Genomic DNA, 24,219 nt, shown 5'->3' with positions numbered 1-24,219 from the left:
CCAATTTTCCATTACCAATAATAAATTGTGACTGTAACTGGACACAGTTTTAAAACTCCTATATATTTGGTGTTATCATGAATTTGATGTGAGCTGTGATTTGGCCCTACATGGTCCAAAGATAAGTTCAATGTAAAAAGGAATTATGTGAAAACAAATACTCCAATATTGATGTACCATTACTGAATACAATCATTAATAAATTCAAAATTAAAAGCAGTCTTATCCATTTCTTGTAGCATGTAGACAGCTATTTTGACTGCTGTGTTAGAGGTTCACAAGTGTTTCACAAAAACAACTACTAACTAAATCCTTGTTCTTGAAGATTTGTTCCTTTGCCTGTTTTAGCTGTAACAGGGAAAGAATTGCGATAAACTATGTTTTGGTTTTGAGCAAATCCATGTAAAGGATAAAAAAGTAAAAGATGTATCAAACAGTAAAAAACACAGATGCACAAATGAAAAACAATATTTTATTAGGTTGTGACAAATAATGCATAAAACTACTAAAACATCATTGCATGCAAATTGTACAAAAGGCCTTTCAACAAAAAAAAAGTAAACTAATGAAAGATTACTTTTTTTTCTGATTTCTTTTTGATTTGGATGTTGGCACAGCAGCTCGACCTGCTAACAAAAGAAACCTTGCATCAGTGTCAGTTCCATGTCTAAGAGCTTAAGATCTAAAACCTTTTCCTTACCTGCCATATGTTGTGCCTTGGTCTCTTGCAGATGCTTTTTCACTTCCAGAATTTCAGTTACAAGGCTTTTTGCCTTATTTGAGGCAGTTTCACTCCTTTGTTGTAAAATACTTATCTGGTTCCTGCAAAGAAACACAACTTTCTGAATATAATCAAGAATATATATATTTTATTAAAGACCACTCCAATGACAGTAGCCCTTCTGGTGTTTTTTAACATGTTCTTGTGGCTTTTTTCTGGCTTTTCACAGATATTACGAAAATTGCGAATATGCGAAAAGCTTCTTTCTGCATTTAGGGGCAATTAGAAAGAGAGAAACAAGATGAAACAATAAAACAAATGTTCTTGGTTTTAAGTTTAAGCAATTTCTTAGATAAAGGTCAAATTACACTCACATTTGCAGTTGTTCATGGGTTTTCTTTGCTTCCAGCAATTTACAATACCTTTCTGCATCAGGTTGTCCATTCAGTAGCTCTGTCAGCTGCATTTCTTCCTGCAGAATTCGGCCCAGTTGCTGCAGTGCATCGACCTCTTTGCTTTTTTCCATCATCAGTTCTACTCTCTGTGCAGTTTCCTTCCTTCTGCAAATTAAATAAAAAGCCAGAGCTAATCATGACCTTATCAAACCATTAGACCTTTTGATTTGAGGGTTTGGACCTAAAGGGAAAGTAACTGCTGCACTTTAATCTTGAGTTAGGATAACTACTTGTTTGAATGGAGAAGTTTATCCAAACTTTTGATTTTGTTTTTCAAGAATCTCATTTGTGTGGAGAAAACTAAAGAATTGGTTTTGTAGTCAATTGTCTTAATAAAAAAAAATAAATAAAAAAAACTCTTCCAAAAAGCCTTTCCATTTTTGGAAGCCATCGCATGCCTTTATTTTTGGATTCATAAGTATTTTTAAAATTAAATTACTAACAAAATGTATTTTAACATTTTCAGCTCAAACAACATTTTATGGTTTAATTGACCAAAACTTCAAAGTATCATCTAAAAACATAGTATGGTAGACATGCGCAGAGAAAACTTAAGGCATTTTGTTAGTACAACTGCCAGTGGGTGACATTAAAAGACAAACGAGTGGCAGAAATTAACTTTTGGTGTTTGTTAGCTTGCTCAGGTGACAAAATCAGTTTTCGAAATATAAACCGAAAATCTCAGCTCGGAGCTTATTGCAAAGCCGGACAGTCACAGTACCTTTCAATTATCTCTTTCTCAATTTGCCCCCGATTATTTTGAACTTCTTGCAGTTTTCGACTGCTCTCTTGGATAGCTTGCTGCAGCTCTGAAATCTGCACCTGTACAAAATAGTCACAAATGTTAAATTTTAAGTAAACGTTTGTAGGTACTGAAAATAGTTATTGACATGATGTGACACGTTGGTGCATGTAAACATACCGTAGGAGCTTCATGTATAAAAGGAACATTTTGGACAGGAAATTTGGTCATGTTGCAGGCGTTTTGACAGATTTAATCCGAAACCGTGTGGTAGCAGGCGCTAGCTGTATAGAATCCGAAACCGTGTGGTGGCTGGTGCTAGCTATATTGCATCTGAAACCGTGCAGTGGCAGGTTGCGAGCTATGTTTATAAAGACTGCGTACGGCGATAGCAGCAGAGCCCGGATAGCTCAGTCGGTAGAGCATCAGACTTTTAATCTGAGGGTCCAGGGTTCAAGTCCCTGTTCGGGCGTTGCTTTTTCTTTTCTCCTTTCACTTTTTCCAATATTTTGCTTTATCTAAATTTTCTGGAGTTGGAATAGGAGAAGTAACATGCATTCATAAACAAAGACGACGAAGCTTTAGTTACGGTGATTGATATTATGCAAATAAAGTTTTTGACAAAATATTTGACAAGAAACCCATACAAATTTTATTATTTTGTTGCATACATTATTGTTTGTTTTCTTTTGGAAGGTTTTGAAAAAAAAACAAAAAAAAAAAAACAACAGGATTGACTAAAATGTAAGTCTCCAGTTTTAATGACAGCTTTGCATGCTACATTGGAACAATTTTTACTTTTTTCAAAACATTTAAATCATACAAAAAAACAATGACAATAGGAAAAGTTCTATATATTAGGAATTTATTAGGACTTTTTTTTACATTAGACTTAAAAAGAAACACGGCCTGCATTTCCATTATTACATAAAATAGTAATGAGACCAAAATTGAATTATGTCAGTCCCTGAAGTCATTTGTGTGCCAAATTACATTCATAAATAATATTCTACATCAGACAGCAATTACGGTGTAATACTTCTTGCATGCAAGACTACATATTACAACACAAAAATAAGGTATGTGATGAATAAGATCTTGTGGATAAGAATATGTTTTGTTCTGAAAGCAGCAACGGAACAGAGCACATGAACCAAGGCTAAGGTTAGTTTCAGCAGAAAGAAAACAGTACTCCTGGTAAATGTACACAATGTCTAAAGCCTAAAATTGTACCAATCCTGTGCCAAACATTAAAGCGTTTAATTTAAAGCTAGTCACTGAAGTTGAGTTGTCATTAAACACAATGGGACCTCACATTATGCTCTTGCAGAAGACGTTCTTTAAAGAAAAAAAAAGAAAAAACTAATGGGGGATTAAACTCACTCACAAACAAGTAGCAGGCATCCCTATAATTTACCTGATATAATCATGGGTATTATGTCAGGAGTGTGACTACGAACACCTATAAAGCTGGGAGTTTGTCCAAGTCAAATGGCAACACGAGGGACATATCTGACTGGCAAAGATGGAGCAGATTATCCTCCTTTGTGTCCTTTCCACCTGTCTCTCAGCCGTACATGCTCAGGTAAATTTAAAACTGTTGTCTTTACACGATGAAAACCTTTAATAACAAATTTTCTTTTCTGTTTTTCTCAGAAGTTTCTGCTGAGCCCAAAATGGGTCCCACTTGGCTACACAGGTATATACATTTTTAATTGGACATGTCTTTAAAACTTACAAAAAAGAGCACCCAATGACTTAGTTCTCCTTTTTAAAGAACCTGAAAGGCATAAAGAAGGAACAGCAATGGACAAAATCATCAAAGCAAACGAATATCATGGTAATTTGAGCATAGTTTACCTTGCTTCTACTTGGAATTTGCTCAGTATTTAGTAATATATAAAGTGACTTATTTTGCCTGTTCCTGTCTAACTTCATTTCCACTGTCTGTGTCAGCTTCTCGAATCATAGACGGCACGACTACTCTTAGAGAAGGAGATATCGCAGTTTCCACCGGAAGGCGATCTAAGATGTGCTTTGCTCGCAGCTGCCTTTGGTCGAAATCAGTGGATGGACATGTCTACATTGCATATACCATCTCACCTGATTACAGTATTCTTTCTGAAATTTGATAAAATAATTATACTGCAAATAATATTTATTGAAATGTATAACTTTTGCTTTATTTTCAATTGCTTATCGCTTGTACCTTTTTCTCAAACAACTTAACAGCTGAGGCGGATGTAAAGCTGATAAAGAAGGGGATGGAAAACATAGAGGAGGGTACCTGTGTGCGCTTTGTTCCTCAGACTCACCAGAGGGACTATGTTGACATCCAGCCAAAGTCTGGGTAAGAACTGTTGTTAAGACTTTGTGGTTGACTTTGTTCCTAAAGAACTCCTTTAGGAAGAACATGTATGTAAAGCTTAGTTTTATCCCTGCTTTCTTTGCTTATGTCTAAATCCAGGTGCTGGTCCTACCTTGGTGCTCGTGGCGGAAGACAGACATTGTCTCTCCAGAATCCCGACTGCATGCAAGTTGGAGTGATTTCCCATGAGTTTATGCATGCTCTGGGCTTTGTGCACGAGCAGTCCCGCTTTGACCGTGACAACTACATCACCGTTATGTGGCCAAACATTTGGAGAGGTAATTTCAGAAGTTTGTGTACAAACAAAAACCAGAATATGGGCTCAGTGTCTGAATCCAACAGATCGACTGAGAAACTTTGAGAAGTTTAAGACTGACAGTCTGGACTTGCCATACGACTACGGTTCAATCATGCACTTTGGGATGTAAGCTTTTTTTTATGTGCATAATTGATGTTATGAAATTTCATGCAATTTAAAACATTGAATACATCTCATTAAGGTATGCTTACTCAATGGACGGACAACCAACTCTTGTTGCCAAGAACAACAGGAACATGAAACTCGGCCAAGCATCTTCCCTCAGTCACACTGACAAGCTGAAAATCAACAGGCTTTATCAATGTGGTAGGTGACAAATAATACAAACCTCAAGCATTTTCTTGAGAAAAAATATTGTGAAAACCATTTATTAACACTTGAATCTTATTGCTTTGTGTTTTCCTGCAGGTATGAAGGATGATTAAGAGCCAAGCAGGCTGGAGGAAGACCCATTATGATAAAGCGATGTAGAATCATGCATGCGAGTTGAATAAATATTGATTTAAACTTTGTATTAGACTTTTTTTGTGGAAGTTTGTGTATTTTAACTTGACACACCCCTTTATTTTGAAAAGGCGAAGGGCAAATTTGTACAAACCTGTTCCGTTATAAGGTGTAACCCACAAATAAATGCTAAAGAATCCAGTCTGAAGAACAAAAGTCCTCTTTTGATGTATTATAATAAAAATATCATACATTAATAAATCAAATTTGTGCATATCGCTGTAGAATAAAACTGAGCATGGGTCATGCCAAAAGAAAAAAGAAAAAATCTTCTCTTGATATTTGAAGTTAAGACAAAACATTTGGATGGTTTCACTAGAAAACTACATCCTTATAGCATCATAAGATATTTTATGCAACAGCTGTATTGTCACCATAGAAACAATTTTACAAACACATCAAAACCTCCTCCTGAATCCTCCAAACAAGCCCCTTGGGTAAAAATAGGGATACTACTTGGAAGAGGATCAAATCTTGTTTTTATATATTTACCTATGTGACAAAATGATTGTTGTCATTATCATCTGATAGTATATCATGAAATCACAGGTTGCCTGCTCAGTCAGACTCAAATTGTGGGTCTGCTGGCTGGGTGGAAACCTACTCCTCAAAAAGCAAGTGCTGAGTTGTGGCACATCCAACCGCAAAACACCTTCAAGTGCCTCACTTCTGAAAGTGCTGAATAATGATGGTCAGCATCAGGACCACCTGTTGTGGATTAGTAGTGACTTGAGTAAATTACACCCACTAGATGATAAGAGGTCTTGACCGTGCTTCATCACAGATGAGGGGCCCAATCAGTACAGAGCAGTGGAGGAGATGGAGGGTATATAGATTCGGCAGGGGTGGGGACGTCATTGAGGTCTTGCACTGGAAGACAGCAAACCGGTAAAGAACTTAAACACAGCTATGTTTTCTTCCATGCTGCTTCTGAGTGTCTTTGGGTTGCTCACCCAAGTGGACATGCTTCCAGTTAAGGTCAGTATCAATGAAAAATATTTTCCGCACATGGGTGCGTTTGGATTGAATTTGATTTGTTGCTGATATTCATGACAAACGCTTTTATAGAACTCAACTGCTACACATGATGGCAAATTCAGGATGAGAAGGGAATACTCAGGTGAGTTCGTAGACCAAAAGCGGTTATATTTTTACTGTAAATTCAGCTTAAGATGAGTCTGTTTTTTCCCCTTTTAGATGAACTCTCAGACTTTGATGAAGTAACTGCAATGGATCAAATCCTGGAAGTCAATAGCAGTAAGGAAGCCGTAAATTGGATAAATTTGCCTTTATACTTTCACAGCTTTCTAAAGTTTGTAAAAACTGTATTTTTTCAGGACTACGTTCCCCCAGAGGAGTGTCAATCAGAGATGGAGACATTGCATATTCTTACGTACGCAGTGCTGTAAATTGCCCTGGAAATACTTGTCTGTGGCCAAAATCAGTTGATGGATTTGTTTATGTACCGTACATCGTCTCTCCACTTTATGGTAAAAATCTTTCCATTTGGTAATTGTATTATTTCCAAATTAAACTCTTTTTTTCTTATTTACATGTTCCTTTTTTATGTTTTGCTGTTAAAGATGACATGGACAGAATCACTATAGAAACTGGGATGCAGGATATTGCCTCTGGAACTTGCATTAAATTTGTTCCCCGTACACATGAGGCTCACTTCCTTGATATTCAGCCCAGATATGGGTGAGGCTGATTTCTTCCATGTTTCTTTAGCATTGTGATCACAACAATTTCTAATCAAACAACTGTAAAATGCAACAAATTTATGATTTGCTCACAAACCTTACTTCAACGCGGTCATTGTAATGAATTGTCTTTGTATCCCAAGATGCTGGTCATTTCTGGGGCAGACTGGAGGAAGTCAGACCTTGTCTCTACAGACTCCTGGGTGCATGTGGTCAGGAATTGCTGCTCACGAGTTCATGCATGCCCTTGGCTTTGTACATGAGCAATCTCGTTCAGATAGGGACCACTATGTCACAATTGTATGGAAAAACATCATGCCAGGTCAGGATGCAGATGAAGGGTGGCTTTAATTTACTAGTAATAATCTTTAGATGGAATGAAACGCATTTAATGTTCTTTTCTTTGTCAAAGATCATGCACATAATTTCAGGAAACAGGCAACAAACAATCTGAACAGCCCATACGACTACAGCTCAGTTATGCATTACGGACGGTAAACCTTTTCAATCTGATCTAATTACATGTTCTCCACGTTAATGCTTGTGTGACTAAACCATATACTTGCTGTATCTTTGACGCAGGTATGCCTTCTCTGGGGATGGTGGGCCAACAATTATCCCCAGACCAGATCCTTACATTCCTATTGGCCAACGAGATGGACCTAGTGCTCTAGATCTGCATAAAATAAATGTTCTGTATGACTGTGGTGAGTTAATATTCCACAGTGCATTAAATAAGATCATGAAAGATAAACATGATTGATAATTTCATTTTTCTCTCTGTTCTTCCCTGTAGGTGCTAACGAGTGAATGACTTCACTCGGTTCTGCTGCCAAGACCCGCCAGACATAAAATCTAGTGCATTGTGCCTTTGTGATTAGATGAGCAACATTTAAAATACTTTTTCTGTAGTAATAATTTATTAAAATAGCAATATATGAGCTTATTTTTTCATATTGCATCAAATTGGGATAATATTTACATAATATATAAATGCTGTTTATTAATTGTTAGTAAATGCTTGCCTTTTAGCCAAAAGCTGCATTCTTGAAACACAAAATCATGTACAAGTCATCAGGGGACTCGTATGAGATGATGCTCAATCTCCCAAAAAAATTGTAAAACATTCTGTCTCCTTCTCAGCTTGTTTTCATTTCAATAAAAATGACCATAACGTTTGCATGGAATATTTTTGAACAGAAACCCCCATAAATTAAGTATTTTGAGTTGCAATGTATAAAAAGGGCTTTTTTCTTTCTTTTTTTTTTGTTTTTTTATATAAAAAGGTTGATCTGATTTGAACTTGCTTTGAAAAAGTTGATACCTACTAAAAATGAAAAGTAGAAATTAAAATGATGTACAAATGTGAAAAGAAGATGTAAGACAGTTCTAAGAAAAAAAAGGGTTAGGTTTTTGTCTCACAGATATTTAGATATCAAATTAAAAGAAAAAAACTTGTTCAAGACCAGGCAGGCATCAACTGGAGAAACTGGTTCAAGTCAGATCAATTTTAGTAGTTGAAGTCTGTGTGCTTTAAGAAATCTGATGCTGTGCATGGCATGCATTCAAAGGGAATATGGAGCCATCTGAACATAATATTTTAGTTAATTAATTTTCAAAGGCTTTTTTTAATAGAATACTGTAAAAATTGAGCTATTTAGGGACAATATATATGATGTTACCAAAGGTATTCGCTCACTCATCCAAATGATAAGAATCAGCAGTCCTAATCACTTGGTCATGGCACAGGTGTATAAAATCAAGACATATGGTGTGCAGACTGCTTTTACAAACATTTGCGAAAGAATGGGCCACTCTCAGAACCTCAGTAAATTCTACCATGGAACTGTCATAGGATGCTACCTGTGCAACAAATCCAGCTGGGAAATTTCCTCGCTCCTAAATATTCCACAGTCAACTGTAATATATCATAACAACATGAAAGAGTTAGGAAACACCAGCAACTCAGCCTCCAAGTGGTAAGCCACGTAAACTGACGGAGAGGGGTCAGCGAAGCGCATAGTGCAAAGAGGTCCCCGGCTTTCTTCACAGTAAATTGCTACAAAGCTCCATACTTCATGTGACCTTCAGTTTAGCTCAAGTATGGTACACGGAGAGCTTCATGGAATGGGTTTCCATGGCCGAGCAACTGCATCCAAGCAACACATCATCAAGTTTAATGCAAAGTGTCGGATGCAGTGGTGTAAAGCACGCCGCAACTGGACTCTAGAGCAGTGGAGACGCCTTTTCTAGAGTGATGAATCATGCTTTTCTATCCATCTGATGGACGAGTCTGGGTTTGGAGGTTGCCAGGAGAACAGTACATTTCTGACTACATTCTGCAGAGTGGAAAATTTGGTGGAGGAGGAATTATGGTGTGGTGTTGTTTTTCGGGACTTGGGCTTGGCCCCGTAGTTCCAGTGAAAAGGACTCTAAATGCTTCAGGATTCCAAAACATTTTGGACAAGTCCATGCTCCCAACCTTGTGGGAACAGTTTGGAGAGGCCCCTTCCTCTTCCAACATGACTGTGCACAGAGCAAGGTCCATAAAGACATGGATGACAGAGTCTGGTGTGGATGAACTTGACTGGGCTGCACAGAATCTGATAAAACACCTCTGGGAGGAATTAGAGCGAAGACTGAGAGCCAGGCCTTCTCCATCAACATCAGTGTGTGACCTCACCAATGCACTTTTCGGAGAATGGTCAAAAATTTCACCTTATGCACAGTCTTCCCAGAAGGGTTGAAGCTGTAAAAGCTGCAAAAGGTGGACCGACATCATATTGAACTCTATGGGTTAGAAATGGGATGGCACTTCAGTATGTGAGACAAGGCAGGTGAGCCAATAGTTTTGGTAATATATATTATATTGTATTTAGGGACATATTTATTTGTGTACCAGTCAAATATTGCTCTAAATAATGTAAAAATAGTTTTGTTTGTTTGTTATTCTGTCTCCCTGTCACCAGTACTGAAGTGATCTTTTTTGAACACAGAAATGTTAGTACACTAATTTCCCTGGTTTGCATGGTTCTGAATTTATTTATAAAACATGGGAAGGATCGTTTGCTGACTTTCCATTTATTGGAATGAATGTGATATTTGACAGGTAATAAAATAATGGCCTATCAATAACATTTGAGAATGAAAAATCTAGATTATGCATAAACAATTTAATAGCTGAAGCACACAAAAGGGGTATGTAAAGTTTAAGATTAATCAACTTTCTAATGTTAATCCAGAAAACCTTGGAACATTTACAAGAGAAAAAAAAAGTTCCAAAGTTTCCTCATTCAGATCACAAAAAATTTAGGTTTCAACATTAACTTTAAATCTGCTTTTAAGTAATTCAGCAACAGCATATTTTTTATTGTTTATTTAAAAATAACTTACATTTATTTAGTACATTTTGAATAACCCTTTTTTTTAGATTGGCTGTTTAATTAAGAAAAAATAAAGAAAACAAATTAAAGATTTGGGAATTTAAGCATAACTTCCGGTTTTTAAGGCCACCTGCTGGCAGGATGTTAAAAGATTTTTCACCAATGTGAAAACCTTGTAGGAGGAGCAACTATGATGACATCACAATCATTGCGCACACTGCGCGCGCAGCCCAGCCGGCTAGAATAGTGAAAAAAGAAAAGAAAAAAACACCTGCTAGTCTGGTGTAGTCATTGTTCATAAAAATGAGCGATAACAGCAAAGGCCGGGTACGTATAAACTTTGTGACAATTTTTAAAAACACGTTTATTGCACGTAACTGAATTATTGTGTTTTGTTTGAACTGTCAAAATTAACGTATTATCTTAATCTTTATTTTGTCTCTATAAATAACGTTCTCGATTTCCTTGAATACCTCATCCCCCCGAGAATTTCATTGTAAATGATGTACATGTTATATTTGAGTCGTTTATCTTATTAATTGCTTAGCAATAAACGTCAGTTTTAGCTAGCTAGTAGCTAACGCTAGCTTCTGATTGATAGCTAGGCCGCAGGCCCCACGAACGTTAATTTAGTTATAATTTGGGCACGACTGCCCACTGAAATGTAGAACGTTCCAAAATTCAGAATTGGTGTTTTAACTTTGTCCAAATCTAAATAGGTGCCATGCTGCGCTTTGTTTTTGTTAGCTCGTGTACAATCGTGCACCGAACTCATAGAATGTACTAGATCATTAACGTTCCTTCTGTGAAATGTCATATAATTTGTTGAAAATGTGTTTTATTTGATAGTATATTGCATATTTACATAACAGACAATTCTCTGAGTGGGGTTAATTTACAAGTATATAATTACTGGCTGCCGCTATGAGTTTTTTTCCGATCATGTGTTGGAAATTTATCGCTTGTCAAAGTAGGAATTGAAGTTGAAATCGAACGACCTGAAGATGTCTCCCAGTTCTTTTGTATTCACTTCCTCGTCAGCGCAGTCAAGTCATGGTAAAACTGCGGCTTCATTGATTAGAGCTGCAAGGAGTTTTAATAAAATCATACCTCCTTCAGCGGTGAGACCATGCTCGCTGTTTAGTAACCACCATGCGGTAAGGAAACCCCCATCCAGCCTGCTGCTCAGTCACGGCATGCTCAAAATGAAAGCCAAATTCCGTGCTGATGGGCCTGGATCTTGTCCTTATTTTTTGGCTCATTTCTCTATTTAGGGCACCCCAAATAATCTTTTTTTTTTGTTTAAGTAATTGTTTTTGGACAGAGATGATTTTATTTTGTGATTTTGGACATTTTCTTTCAATAGTTCACTGTTTTTTTAGTATGGCTTACACGTTTTTAAATGCTGCTGACAGAGGTTAATACAAAAAGGGGCTTAAGTATCTTGAGGTCGTTCTGCTTGTCCTAAATCAAGCTTAACTTTAAACACAGTGTTTGATTTGGTAATGAACATGATTTATTCACATTCAGTGGTTTCATAATCAAATGTGTGCATTCATTTGTTTTTATTTGACTGATTTTTATTAAAAGTGATATTAATAGTAATGAAATAAAGGAAAAAGTTGGAGATAAAATGTAGAACCACTGAAGGTGAATTGTACGTTAATTTGAACATTTTTGAAATATCCCGATTTATGTCATAACATTCTTCTAAATTCAAAGTTGCCGTTTCAATTGTAGTCATACATATTCTTCATGCTTTTTCTTCCATTAAGGTTAAGGTTGGACGAAGAAAATGCAGAAGTCGTCTCATGTCCACTTTATTTTCAAAAATGTGAAGCTCAGATGTGTGAAGCTGAATTGTTGAGTGCATGCTAAAACATGAGGAGGGAAGAAGTATGGGCAATGTGTGTGGAGGGGAGAAGAGAAGATGTAAGGAAATTGAAGAAAGAAGAATAATGTGAAGTAATGAAGTTAAAGAAAATGAAGTTAAGGAAGTAATCTGGATAAGGTCACTGCGCTAAGTAATTTTTTTTTGGTCTTTTTTTGTCAAATCCGTGCATGTTCTTATTTTTAACTATACAGTGCCACACATTAATTTTAATACTGGAATTTTAAAAATGACTTTTTATTCTCTTACTATTATAGCACATTTATCATATTGATGTAAAAAATTTAATTCATTATTTTTTTCTTTGTGGCTTATATAATTTTTACCTTTATTTCTATGCAACAATTTAATTTTTTTTTTTTTCTATATTTTGCTTAAAAACTGTATCAATTTATATCAGTTATTTTGACATTTTCCATTCCCCATCACATGTCTAATAACACTAGTATTGGTGTGTGTGTGGTTGGTTCAGGAGTCTCGCTCCGCATCCAGGAGCTTGAGTCCGCGGGGTTCTGGGAAGTCGGCGAGCCGCTCGCCGGCTCGCTCACCCGCCCGTTCTAAAGATGGCTCCCACCACTCCCGTTCCAAGTCTTGGTCTCGGTCTCGGTCCCGGTCCAGATCAAAATCTAGGTAAGTGATGCATTTCAAGCTGCAGTTGTTGAAAAACTGCTGGTCGATGATTAGAAGCCGTGTGAACCTTTCTGTCTGTCTTTCCAGTTCGCATTCCCACCGTAGCTCACGCAAACACTATAGCCGTTCTCGGTCACGCTCCAAGTCATATCGGCGCAGATCTCGCAGCAGGTCCTACAGTGGAGAACGTCGGAGAAGGAGCCATAGTCGCTCACCCATGTCTAACCGCCGCAGACACATTGGCAACCGTGTATGTGCGCTTCCTTCCATTGTGTATCTATGCATGTACATCTCAGATTCCAACGCTTTTACATACATACCTCTTTAGGTTTTTTCATTTTTTACTATTAGTTTGCATACAATTTTAAAGCACCAGACTTGTTTTTTAATTAATTGTTAAATCCTAAATCGATCATTTATAAGTTTTCATGTTTGAAACTGCAGGCCAATCCTGACCCAAATGCCTGCCTGGGAGTTTTTGGGCTGAGCTTGTACACTACAGAGAGGGATCTGAAAGACGTCTTCTCTAAATATGGCCCTCTGGCAGATGTCTCTATAGTATATGACCAGCAGTCAAGGCGCTCCAGGGGTTTTGCATTTGTTTACTTTGAAAACACACCTGATGCTAAAGAGGTAAAGGAATATGCATCCTCAAAACTCTGAAATATCTCCTTTAGAATGTTCGATTAAAAGTAAAAATAGAAAATTTTGAGTTTATTCATATTGCGAATGTCCCATGCCATTGTCAGGCAAAAGAGAAAGCCAACGGCATGGAGCTGGACGGTCGTAGGATCAGGGTAGATTTCTCCATCACCAAAAGACCGCATACCCCAACGCCTGGAATCTATATGGGACGACCTACTTAGTAAGTCACATTGGAATGACTGGATGTGTTCAAATTATAAACTAATGTGTAGGGTTTTTGAAAAGTTTTTTTTTTTTTTTTTTTTTATTCTCGCAATAAATTATTTTGGTGGTAAGTTTGCCAAAAGGATATGACACAAACTAGTTTAATTGTTCTTTTACAAAATTGTAAAAAAAAAAAAAATCTATAAATCCGTATTTTTAAAGATAATTTTCCTAATGTTACTGTATTTAAATAGTATTTGTTTTGTTTGGTTAGTTTAGTTATTGTATTCACTTCAAACATATTCAAACAACAAAAGATAAATGCATACACTCGCTGGTTACTAAAGTCAGTCAAGAGTCTATTTGACAGAAAGATAAACATGTTTAAAGGGGGATAGATGCTAAAGCTAATTTAGGTATACTCCCTTATACTGATTCAATTATACAACAAAAAATACAGAACGGCAACAAAAAATCCACACAATATATTGATATTATCATTATCATTAGTGTGTCATTATCACATCATAATAATCATGATGAATAAATAACTAAATACCTAGGCCTTTATTACAATTATGGGGCTCAGACATCAATAGGGAATATTGCCATAAGACTATTATCCATTGAGGGATTTGATGTAAAGATTGAAAATCATTTCTTTGTATTCATTTTTAATTGACAAATGTTTGGACATTGTTTTAATGTAATTCATTCCACAGTTTTATTCTGCTTACTGTAATGCAGAATCTTTATAATGTATCCCTTAATTTGGTAAAGTGTGGAACTTTGTGTGCAGTGGAGGAGGAGGAGGAGGAGGTCCTGGTGGTCCTCGACGGCACTCGCGAGACAATGATCGTGGATACGATCGTGGCTATGACCGAGGCTACGATCGCTATGACGACAGAGATGGCTATAGATCTTACAGGTCAGCTTGGAGCTAAATTTCTGTTAAATGCACATTTAGAAAAGTTTGTTTTTTTCATTTATTTTGCTTTGTTTTTTTTTTCTTTTTCCTTTCTCAATGTTTGCGGGAATAAAAAATTGATAATTATCCTGTGCTAGGCGACGATCTCCATCACCATACTACAGAGGAGCCTACAGGTCTAGATCAAGGTCGCGCTCCTATTCTCCCCGTGAGTCATATTTATGTTATGCCGTTTTGTGTGTTTATTAATGTGTAATTTGACAGCATTTATCTGATGACAGTTTTTCTTTCACAGGTCGATATTAATGCTTTCTGGGAAGTAATTGATCTCATGTCTTGGACAAAAACTAATTTTTGTGAGTGAAATATGTTGATATTGCAGTTTTTTGTTTTGGTTTTTATTTTATTGCTTTAAGGGATGGTTTTCCTTTTTTATATATATAAATAATTTGTTGAGCATGTATATTTTGTTTGGTAGCTCAAGAACAGACACCTGCTGAGTGTGCTAAAAGTTTAAGAGGAAAAAGGACAACAAAAAAAGGCTTTTCTTGTCACATAAAAGATCTATTCAAGACTGTGTGTTCTATACTTTCAGTATTGTCACCGGTTAACCAACATTTGAATCAGTTAGTTATGTCTTTCTCTCTAAATCAAAGAGTAGTTTTACCTTGCAGGACAGCAATTCCTTGTCTCCATCTACCTTTATCGGCTAGTTTTTATCAATGTGGCTAAATATGCGTTGTAATTAAACATCTGAGTTCAGGGCAGTCCCAGGCAAGCCCCAAGTCTTAGGTGCAGTTCAGACTTTAGTAACAGGAGTTGTGGTACTTTAAAGATGGCCTCCAGCATCCAACATTGGTTCTCTTGCCTGTAAGGCACATATGGAAATCCTTATGCCACATCTTTAATAGGAACTCATGTAACTATCCTTTTAGGAGAACCACTCTTCAGCTTCCATATGAATGTGTTTATTAGAAAAAATCTGATGTGATTTGTGCAAGAGTCACCATGGTTTTAATTGTATAGACAAGTTCCATTGATGTAAATGTTTTTGTTGTATAAAAACTCAGTGGACAAAATGATCCCTAAAGAGATTAAAGACAATACTTTTTTTCCAACTGTGTCTCTTTTGTAGCTCTTTTACGTGATCTGTAGGTAACCAACTAACTAACTAACTAAGATAACCAATGATCTTACAAACTTTGGTTAATTAATCCAAAACTTTAAATGTATGTAGGTATGGTATGGTATGGTATGGTATTTCAATGTAAAACTCCAGGGAGCATTTTATAAATAAGTTAAATCCATATGTCACCTCTAAGCAAATGTAGCCTCATCATGAAGATTGGGTTGCATCCTGAAGATTCAAGTCCAACATCTACCCCTGCTGGCCACAGAGAAGCTCTGGAGAAGTCTGTGGGAGGAGCAGCAGAGAACACATTGTGCCCTTGCTTAGAGGTCATAGGACTCCAATAAGTAAGCCAGAGAAACTATAATCAAGTCATGTATGTCAATGTACAACAGTTGGTGTTTGTAGATCCGGATTTCCCTCAAAACGACTGAGATGAAAGAGAAATGGATTTTGATACTTTACCATTAAATACATGTTAGTATGTGATTTTATTTTATGTTCTACAAAGATCTGAATGGTGCCTTTTAAATAACTGCTTAATTTTATTCTTCATTAGGATCAAATGTCTTTATATGTAGTTTCTAAATCATTATGGCAGAATGTTATCATTTTACCCTGTAAATTATAATTGATATTTATTTGAGTTTTTGGGGAAAGCAGAAACTGGCCATTGTGTGTGTATATAATGTTAAATAATGAAAGTAACTTTTAAGTACATAAAATTACTGACGTTTAAAGATTTTTTTTAATCCATTGCATGAAAGCAGAACTTCCACAAATGACATGAATTGACAAAGTGCTTGTCATGCAGTTGACCACACCTTGGAAACCGCCTATTTTTTCCATGATCCACCACAAGCTTACATGCAATGCATGCTGCTTCTAGGTTCTTCAAAACGCACATTTCTGTACTTTAATTCCACGGTGACACAGATTTTTTTTTTTGCGTGGTTCGTCAGCATATGACTCCTATAATATCACCAAAAAAATAAAGAAATCAATCACTTTAGACCCACTTTAACCTAATCTTCGACTCCCATTTATCTTATTTATTATCCATGTGGGGGAAAATCCCACAGTTACCTGCCAACAGAAAAGTCACTACAGCTCTGTTTTGTAAATAAGCTCCAGGTTGGACCTCCCTCTTGTTCGCTCATTGACTTTGTAAACAAGGCGAGAAGGAGCGGCTGCTGCTGCTCCTGCTGGCACTCAGTGCACAGCAGTAGGGTGGCAGTAATGCTCCAAATCTGGGGAGTCACATGCAAGAACACCCCCCCCCCCCCCCCCCCAGTGTAGGTAGAAGACCACGCATCCACGAGCGGGCACTGCAACCAAGCGCTGAGCCAGTTTTTGTTTGGACAAAAACACACCTATTTGCGCACCAATAATAGACGGGTGTAGCTAGTTGGGGGTGTGGAGGTGTCTATTGTAGAAAAGGGGTCACTATTTGCCACCTGCTATGACAATATTTGCTGATTACCATTTTTTTTCTAAAGGTGATTTCTTCTAAACCAAAAGTGATGGGGAAGTCACGTGGTTTCACTTTCTGTATTGGTTTAATCAAGATGAAGAAAATGTAGTTTTAAGTGTTAATTGCAACTTATGTATAATTGTTTCTTTTTTATAAAGGAAAATAAAAAATACAGTTGGACACGCCCACCTTTTTTGTTTTTGCGCATAGTAGCTTATTTACCCCCCCTCCCACCAATGGAGTGGGAACCCATGGAGGTACGGTCCTCCTTATCATTTGACGAAATCCCCCCGCTTTGCCTCCACGCTGCACCCAGCCACCATTTAACCCCTAGCTCCCCCACCCTTCCCCTGCCGCCCTCCCCTGGTTGGATGCGCGGCGCTCCCGCGTGCGCCTCGAAACATTTTGTCTTAATTTTTTTTTTTTTTTTTTAAAGGGAGATTTTGTTTAGAGGCGGCGCTTGTTGGCTCCGGAGTAGCGTCGTAACGACACTTTTTTCCCTCTCCCCCCCCCAGTCCCTGTTGAAAGAGTTTGACCAGGGCCAGAGTTGGTGCTGGGGGGTCGCTTAGGTTTTAGCTTAGTAATAACCAGGGGGGTGATTACTGATTTTTCTTCTAATTCCAGTATTTTTTTTTTCTATTTTGTTTTATTTAATTTCTTTTTTTCCCTACTCCACGCCACCGCTGTCTCTCTCTGAGATCTGACAGCATTTGGAGATTTTCCTTTCAGATCATGAACAAACTATATGTTGGCAATTTAAGTCCTTCGGTCACTGTCGAGGACTTACAGCAGCTCTTCGAGGAGAAGCAGCTGCCTGTGGCCGAGCAGGTCCTCCTGAAATCCGGCTATGCTTTTGTGGACTTCCCCGATCAGAACTCGGCCATAAAGGCTATAGAGAACCTCTCCGGTAAGTGTTTGATAAGTGATGCTGTCGCCGGTGACGGGGAATGTTCCCGGGGCTGCAAGAAAGCCACGGCTATAGGGGGGCTCAGAAATGAGAAAGAAAAAATGTTCATTGATTATCTCGGGACGGGGTTTTGCGATCGTGTGCCGCCGGAGTCGAAGTGAACGCTCAGTCATGCACGCTCCGGCAGAAATAGGATAAATGATCGATCGCAGGACTCGATTGGTTTTAGTGATTGAAGAAAACCCGGACCGTCATAGTGCAATTCACGGGCACACTAACGTTTATTTATATATTTTTTGGAGATTCCGATAGTGCGGGGCGCTACTTTGCAATCACCCGCAGGAATGTATGGGATGGTCTGATGGGTCGGGTAGGCACAATTATTTTTCACTTATTTTTTATCTTGATTTTATTAAAGAGAGCAGAGCGAAGCGAGCGCCGAGAACTTGTCGGAACCGTGTTCCGCCGATGTCCGGCTATGTTTTTACGAGGTGTCTTGGAGGTGGGTCACGGGGGTCCGGAGGAAAGAGCTCATAAACAGGTAGCTGGAGGGGGGACGAGGTGAGACGCTAATTCCGTGCTGCGCCAGGCCACTCATCATAAAAAAAAGAGGGCTCGCGCTTCAGATTCTCAACCCGCTTCAACGTGGAGAATTACAGACATCAATGAAGAAAGATTACAAGTCTTTCAAAGAGTCTCCTCTTTGATGTTGCATTCTTTACGGAGAGCCGAAAAAAATATCCCTTCAATGTAGAGTGGGAGTGGAAAGCATGGCTGCCCATTCCCCCCCCCCCCCCACCCCAACACTAAATAAGCTCATCATGCAGCATTTTTGGGTGCTAATAACACCAATTGTCACCCACAAAATGCCACGCCGTGGTTGTGTTGAAGTAATCTTCTGTGCATTCACCTCCGCCGCGCACGCAACGCGCTCGTGCGCTGCACTCTTTCCCCCCACTGTTTGAATGAGGACGCACCTACTTGAAGTGATTCAAAGAGTTCGGGCCTACCCGCGCGCATTGTTTGCTCTTCTCAGACACACATAACACTTGTTTGTTTTTTTGCCCCTACAGGTAAAGTCGAATTACACGGAAAGGTGATAGAAGTAGACTACTCTGTTCCAAAACGACTAAGGTAGGCCCACGAGCTTACAAACACGCACTCTAGTCTAGCATATGCCTATACTGTGTGGTGCCCCATGGCAGACTGTGTGTGACCTGTAGGCTTCCGCTGAGAAATATAGCAAGCACGTTTGGCCGTTTTTATCGCGTTTTTCGCCGTTTCCTCCTGCTTGTTGTTTGGTTGCGTGGCACAGAAAAGTTGTTTTGTGGTGGCGAAACAAAAAAAAAGGAGGGAACGATTTAAAGGAGCGGTTAAAGTCTACATCCGTGAAACACATGGCTTCTGCCATATCGCCTGATCTGCAGGCCTGTCTCAAAAAATGCTTTCCATGTACACATGTATGAGTGTTTTAAATAAATAAAAAAAAAAACTGCATGTGAGCCCAAAAAAGACATAACAATCCTAAAAGACGGAAACGTTTCCGTCCACGTTGTTTTTTTCTTGCATAATCAGATGTTTCATTAGGAGCTGCATTCACACAGGAATTAAAATACATATGTGAGAGTCTGTGAGCAAATCCCGTTTAGACCACAGCCAGGACACCTGTAGGCTCGACAATTCCCTCCTGTTGGGCGGACGCATGAAAAAACCCCACGTGAGATTAATGAAAACGGCCCAAAACAGTTTTAGTTTCAAGAAAACCCACGTAGCGTGACAAAGAGGTAAATATCCAAGCCCCCTCGCGAGAGAACACGTGACTTCTACTTTATGTTCTCGCTGCATGGTCCTCCCCTTTTTGGTGCAACTACTCCTGCATTACACACCCCGTTTCCGCCATGAATCCCAGTAAAAGAACCTATAGTGAATCGAGCTGTCAACCCCCCACCCACCAACCCTGCTGTACGGCTCCATCTGAGGGCGTTTTGTAAGCTTCAAGGCGCAACATGGTGTCAAAGCTTGCGCCACTTTCCTGGACATGCTGGAGAGCCTCATAATGGCTGCCATCATGGCCCCGCGCGCTGCACGCCTATAGGCGGAAATCTATTCATCCATACATGTGACTGTGTGCTGCAGCCCAGCTGAAGGCCTTCAAGAAAAAAATAATAATCGTAAAATCCTCACTATGTCGGGGGAGTCTGAAGAGAAGCGGGCGGTTATTTTAGCTTGTTTGCAGGGCAATGTCTGGCGTTTGTTTAGTTACTTTTTTTTAAAGGCGTAATGCTTTGCCTTGTTGGAAATTTAAAAACGAAATCTTCCCATATTTATAGAGGCTATGGCAAAAAACCCAAATATTTCTTATTTAAAGACTTGCATTCATAATTCAACCCTTTAAAAAATACAATTTTATGTTATTTAATGTAAGTTAATACAGTGCAAACACTTGAAACAATTCATTCTTGAATATTTGGTATAAAATGACGTTTTTTAAGAACGCAACATCTTTAATTTTTCTCAAATATTCAAAATTTTTGATTATATAAGAAACAGTTTGATTTGGAATTGTTAAGCAGAGCAATCGAGACAAACTAATCTTCAGAATATTTATTTTATTATTTAGAAAGCTGTGGAAGCTTTTGGAGTCATTTTAAGGCCTGTGAGGTGGTTGATGTTTCACATCTTGCAGTTTTAATTGTATGTTTACACTCTACTAATCTATTTCCTGTGCATGTATAAGTATTTAAAGACAAAAATAAAATCATTTAAAAAAAATTGTTTTAGGATATAATCATTTAGACTTGAGTTCTCCCTTTTTGGTGACATTTTGTGAGAAGAGCCGTTTTCTTAGGGGGATAAGGCCTTTGAAACGTGAGACGTTTGTTGACTTGGTTTCAATTTCTTTGTGAGGCTCTTTCTATTTTTGTTGATTTCTTTTTATATTTATTGTTAATTAGTTTTATACATTCAATTAGTTTAGAGTTTTTTCTTATAAGAAAATCCTTGTAAAACGTTGTAAATGTTAAAATAGATTTTTTTTATTTAAAAATGATTTAAAAGCTGTTTCATTGAACCTCTTTTGTCAAATAAAAAAAAAACTATAAATTATTTTAAAATATATAATATGTTTTAGTATAATGGCAGCTGTGTGTTAGCTGATAATCACACTTTATTTTGTTTTATATGCTTTTGTTGTGCTGATACGATACTATCAACTTTATATTTAATAGCAAGTTTTGGGGATACAAACAATTATTTATTTAATAAATGATCACAAAATTGTTTTATGTTATTAGAAATAGATACATTTTTAAATACTTTAGGCAAAATAAAGTCCTATGTTTTGATTTAGTAAATTATTAGAGAAAACTGTTAGATTATCACACATGATAAAATTTTTGGTTTTTAAAATATCAAAATAATTTTTTCTATAAGTAAACCAGCATCCAAAACCATCCATCTCTGAGCGTGCTGTGTTTTTAATATTAAAAACAATAGAGATAAAGACATGAACGGCTCCCGTGGTTTAACTGGTCAACAGTTGGTAGTTTTTTTTTTATTTTTCTCTGAGGCAAATTAAATCTCATATTGAAATAAAGTGAAACATTTCAGATTATTCATTTGAGAAAAAAGTAATTTAAAGCTTCTTTTTTCTAAAAACATCAATGCTGATTTGAACCAAACTAGTAAAAATTACATTTCCTTCCCCTTTATTTTCTTCCTCTAAATTGATAAAGCTCTGTAAACATCTGCATTGCACCACAGGGTTGCCCATGCAGATGTGTGTGTCCATGCTGTTTTGCACACTGAGTCAAAACAGAGAAACACGATAGTCAACAGTTGATCCACTTTTGAATCCATTAATACCGCCCAGTCGATCGAGGGAGGCTCTCCGGTTCAGGTTCTGGGTTTGTCCGGGCTGACAGCAGAAACCGTGTCTGTTGAAACCCTCACACTGCCTCCGCTTACCTGTCCACCAGGAAGTGGTCTGCATTGTGGAGCAAATGCCTTCAAGCATCTCTAATGATTATTTATTTATTTTTGTCTTGAAATTTTTATTTGTTCCTGAAAAAAACAGCCAAAAAAAAACTTTTTTTGTTGTTGTTGTTGTGGATGAGCCGAAGGCTTCTGTTTCCATCGTTCCCAGGCTGCTCCATTTAAATTCCACCGATTCTCCGCTGAATTTGTAAAGTAATTATTTACTTTTTCTTGAAAGCAGAGTTTCTCCCCTGAAGAGATCGCAGTCTTGCTGTTGCAACAGAGTACATAGCTTAAGGGAGCAGTTGAGATCAGATGCAAGAGAATTATCAATTCATTGTATGTAAAAACATCGCTTTTAAAGTCTCAGAGAACTAAAACACTTGTTTTTTATTTTATTTCAGTGCTTGTATGTATATCACAAAAGCATCAGAAGCACATTGCTCATGAGGGTATTATTCACATTCAACAGTCACACTCCAGCCGCTTGCATGACTAAATATGCTGCAGTGGAACTACACCCTTTTCAAACTGGCTTAAATGTTTGGCCGGACGATTCCCTGGAGGAGGTGTGTGTGGAAGGTGTGGCTGCAGGGAGGAGGACTAACTTGACGAGTTTATGTCTGACTAAGTGGACTACAAATACAAGTGAAGGACTGTTTACCACCTGTGTAGTTTTCACCTGGAAAATGCCTCAGCGCCAGATGCAGGCAGTAACGGAGGAGGGAAGGTTCTGCTTTTATTTTTGAGTTTTTATAAACTCCAGAATCTCTCACCGTCTAATGATTACATGAATGGAGAGCCGGTTTATGCTGGGATCAAAATAAAGTGTCATTGATCGGGAGATGAGTCGTAAATCCTCCTTTTACTTAGCCATTTTTTTTGCAAGAGCTGCCAGCTGGGAGAATTTGCCCCTGGTGATATATTGTCTGTCTCGCTGAGGTCAGCCCCTGCTTGTAGAGACGGGCAGAAAAAGTTGTATTCCGGCTCTCCTCTTATCATCCCTGGAAAGTTGTATCTGCAGTGCTCTCAGTGGCACAGTTGTCTGCAAGGTATTCAGCACAAAAACATGTGTTATCCCAGCTATAAAGATCAGCATTGTTTGGAACAGGTGTGTAAAGGTGCTGCCAGGCGGAGGAATTGCTGAAATCTTAAATGTGTTGGATGGAAATGAGTTTGAATTTACAATTGGGAGATTTAAAGGTTTAACAGCAGCTGTTTTTTTTTGTTTTTTGCTTATTCTATGTCTTCTGTGTTTTTGGGTATTGGACAAAGAAAGAAAAGTCAACAGGATTTTTTAATCATGGAAAAAAAAAGGAGAAGCAAAGACTCATGCTGGATATCAAGTTTATTGCTTTAAGTTTACTGGATCTTCCAGGGTGTGGTTTCCAAAGAGGGGACTGGGCAGCTGAGGAGCAGAGCAGGTGGCATTTCTCAGCCAGACAAGCCTTGTCCTTGCCTCATATCATCACCATATAAAACTGCAACGCTGGTACAACCTAAAACCTCTGATGGGATTTGAACAGGTGAAAGGTCTCGAGGAGCCAATCAGGGTTTGACATGGAGCGAACCAGTGGCTGAAGTGCTCCAAACCGCGGCTGTGGGCCAACCCTCACTTGATGTTTTTTTTCTTTTTGAGGCCAGAATTGGAACCACAGGATCAGGGTCTGATTCCTCCGCGAATCGAATACGGAAGCGACAGGCAACAAGCTTATTAATACTGTGGATTGATTTTTTTAAACTGTTAGAGGATGTGGTTGAAACTAAGTCTGAAACTGTTACTAACCCCTTATGGGAAAAATACTATAGGAAAATATATTAAAAGAATGTCTGGCTAAGACGAATAAAAGGCAGATGAAAGCGATTTAAAAAGTGTAAAATAAGGTTAAATAACATGCCACACACAGATGCAAGAATCAAATCAATCAAATCTAGACTTTTCTAGACCTAGGCCTTTTCAGGGATTCCCACATGTTTTTTGGTATTCATTTTTCGCCCAGCAAGAATAATCCAGTGCTGTTTAACCGCCTTAATTTTATGATAGAAATAAAATTAGAAAAGTGACTGGTTCAGTGCATCAAGCCTTTGCAATGTGCTGTGATGGAAAGTAGTGCTGACATTGCATCACTAATGTATAAAGTATTACTGTCAGTACTAATCACAGGAGGACTTGGAAAAGGTAGGAAAACACAAGAGCCAAGAAAAACAAGACAGGAAGTCTTTGAGTATTGGTGCTTGGCA

At 38.0% G+C, this 24,219-nt stretch overlaps 4 protein-coding genes, 1 long non-coding RNA gene and 1 other non-coding gene across 10 annotated transcripts in view; 5 read left to right on the top strand and 1 right to left on the bottom strand.

Moving 5' to 3' along the window:
• Positions 1-452: 452 nt before the first annotated feature.
• On the bottom strand, positions 453-2,251 carry LOC101171452 (uncharacterized). 2 transcript variants are annotated; one of them, XR_013652903.1, is made up of 5 exons: positions 2,099-2,251; positions 1,898-1,998; positions 1,144-1,281; positions 701-822; positions 453-629 (listed from the first exon to the last, which is right to left on the bottom strand). It is a non-coding gene; the product is annotated as an uncharacterized LOC101171452 (long non-coding RNA). The 2 variants fall into 2 exon arrangements; XR_013652904.1 differs by having other exon boundaries at positions 453-626.
• A 66-nt stretch (positions 2,252-2,317) lies between these two features.
• trnak-uuu (transfer RNA lysine (anticodon UUU)) lies at positions 2,318-2,390 on the top strand. Its single transcript has one exon. It is a non-coding gene; the product is annotated as a tRNA-Lys (tRNA).
• A 1,012-nt stretch (positions 2,391-3,402) lies between these two features.
• Positions 3,403-5,119, top strand: hce2l2 (high choriolytic enzyme 2-like 2). 2 transcript variants are annotated; one of them, XM_078939000.1, is made up of 9 exons: positions 3,403-3,503; positions 3,578-3,617; positions 3,696-3,758; positions 3,875-4,030; positions 4,151-4,268; positions 4,386-4,564; positions 4,629-4,710; positions 4,787-4,911; positions 5,014-5,119. In XM_078939000.1, exons 1-9 carry the CDS (start codon positions 3,444-3,446, stop codon positions 5,028-5,030), a joined length of 840 nt encoding a protein of 279 aa, XP_078795126.1. In that variant the 5' UTR covers positions 3,403-3,443; the 3' UTR covers positions 5,031-5,119.
• An 899-nt stretch (positions 5,120-6,018) lies between these two features.
• Positions 6,019-7,637, top strand: hce2l1 (high choriolytic enzyme 2-like 1). The gene is given in 9 exon segments (NM_001104862.1): positions 6,019-6,087; positions 6,178-6,229; positions 6,307-6,366; positions 6,447-6,599; positions 6,693-6,810; positions 6,956-7,134; positions 7,225-7,306; positions 7,395-7,519; positions 7,609-7,637. Coding segments are annotated over 9 exon segments (852 nt in total). The 3' UTR covers positions 7,623-7,637.
• A 2,783-nt stretch (positions 7,638-10,420) lies between these two features.
• Positions 10,421-15,611, top strand: tra2b (transformer 2 beta homolog; the record flags this gene model as incomplete). Of its 2 annotated transcripts, NM_001104957.1 has the most annotated exon segments (8): positions 11,963-12,127; positions 12,559-12,716; positions 12,804-12,966; positions 13,161-13,349; positions 13,466-13,581; positions 14,365-14,493; positions 14,631-14,701; positions 14,789-15,611. In NM_001104957.1, coding segments are annotated over 8 exon segments (888 nt in total). In that variant the 3' UTR covers positions 14,800-15,611.
• Positions 15,612-17,402: 1,791 nt separating this feature from the next.
• igf2bp2a (insulin-like growth factor 2 mRNA binding protein 2a) overlaps positions 17,403-24,219 on the top strand; it is a 45,303-nt gene continuing 38,486 nt past the window's right edge. The window contains exons 1-2 of one of the 2 annotated variants that reach the window (XM_023950670.2): positions 17,403-18,003; positions 19,077-19,137. In XM_023950670.2, coding sequence (XP_023806438.1) covers positions 17,829-18,003; positions 19,077-19,137 — 236 coding nt within the window. In that variant the 5' untranslated portion in view covers positions 17,403-17,828. Of the gene's footprint in view, positions 18,004-18,135; positions 18,374-19,076; positions 19,138-24,219 lie in introns of those variants that run through there. The other variant, XM_078939963.1, reaches the window with a different exon arrangement.

Source organism: Oryzias latipes, chromosome 21 (assembly GCF_053564925.1).
Source record: "Oryzias latipes strain Hd-rR chromosome 21, Olatipes_Hd-rR_3.1".
In the NCBI taxonomy this organism is placed as follows: Eukaryota; Metazoa; Chordata; class Actinopteri; order Beloniformes; family Adrianichthyidae; genus Oryzias; species Oryzias latipes.
The sequence above is the reverse complement of the archived record's forward strand: the minus strand, read 5'-3'. Positions and strand labels throughout refer to the sequence as shown.

What these genes read in the sequence shown, in the direction of transcription:
- hce2l2 (XM_078939000.1), top strand. Translation starts at nt 3,444, where the DNA reads ATGGAGCAGATTATCCTCCTTTGTGTCCTTTCCACCTGTCTCTCAGCC. An exon ending in CAAAGCAAACGAATATCATG is followed by an intron (nt 3,759 to 3,874) that starts GTAATTTGAGCA and finishes TGTCTGTGTCAG; the next exon opens with CTTCTCGAATCATAGACGGC. An exon ending in TACCATCTCACCTGATTACA is followed by an intron (nt 4,031 to 4,150) that starts GTATTCTTTCTG and finishes ACAACTTAACAG; the next exon opens with CTGAGGCGGATGTAAAGCTG.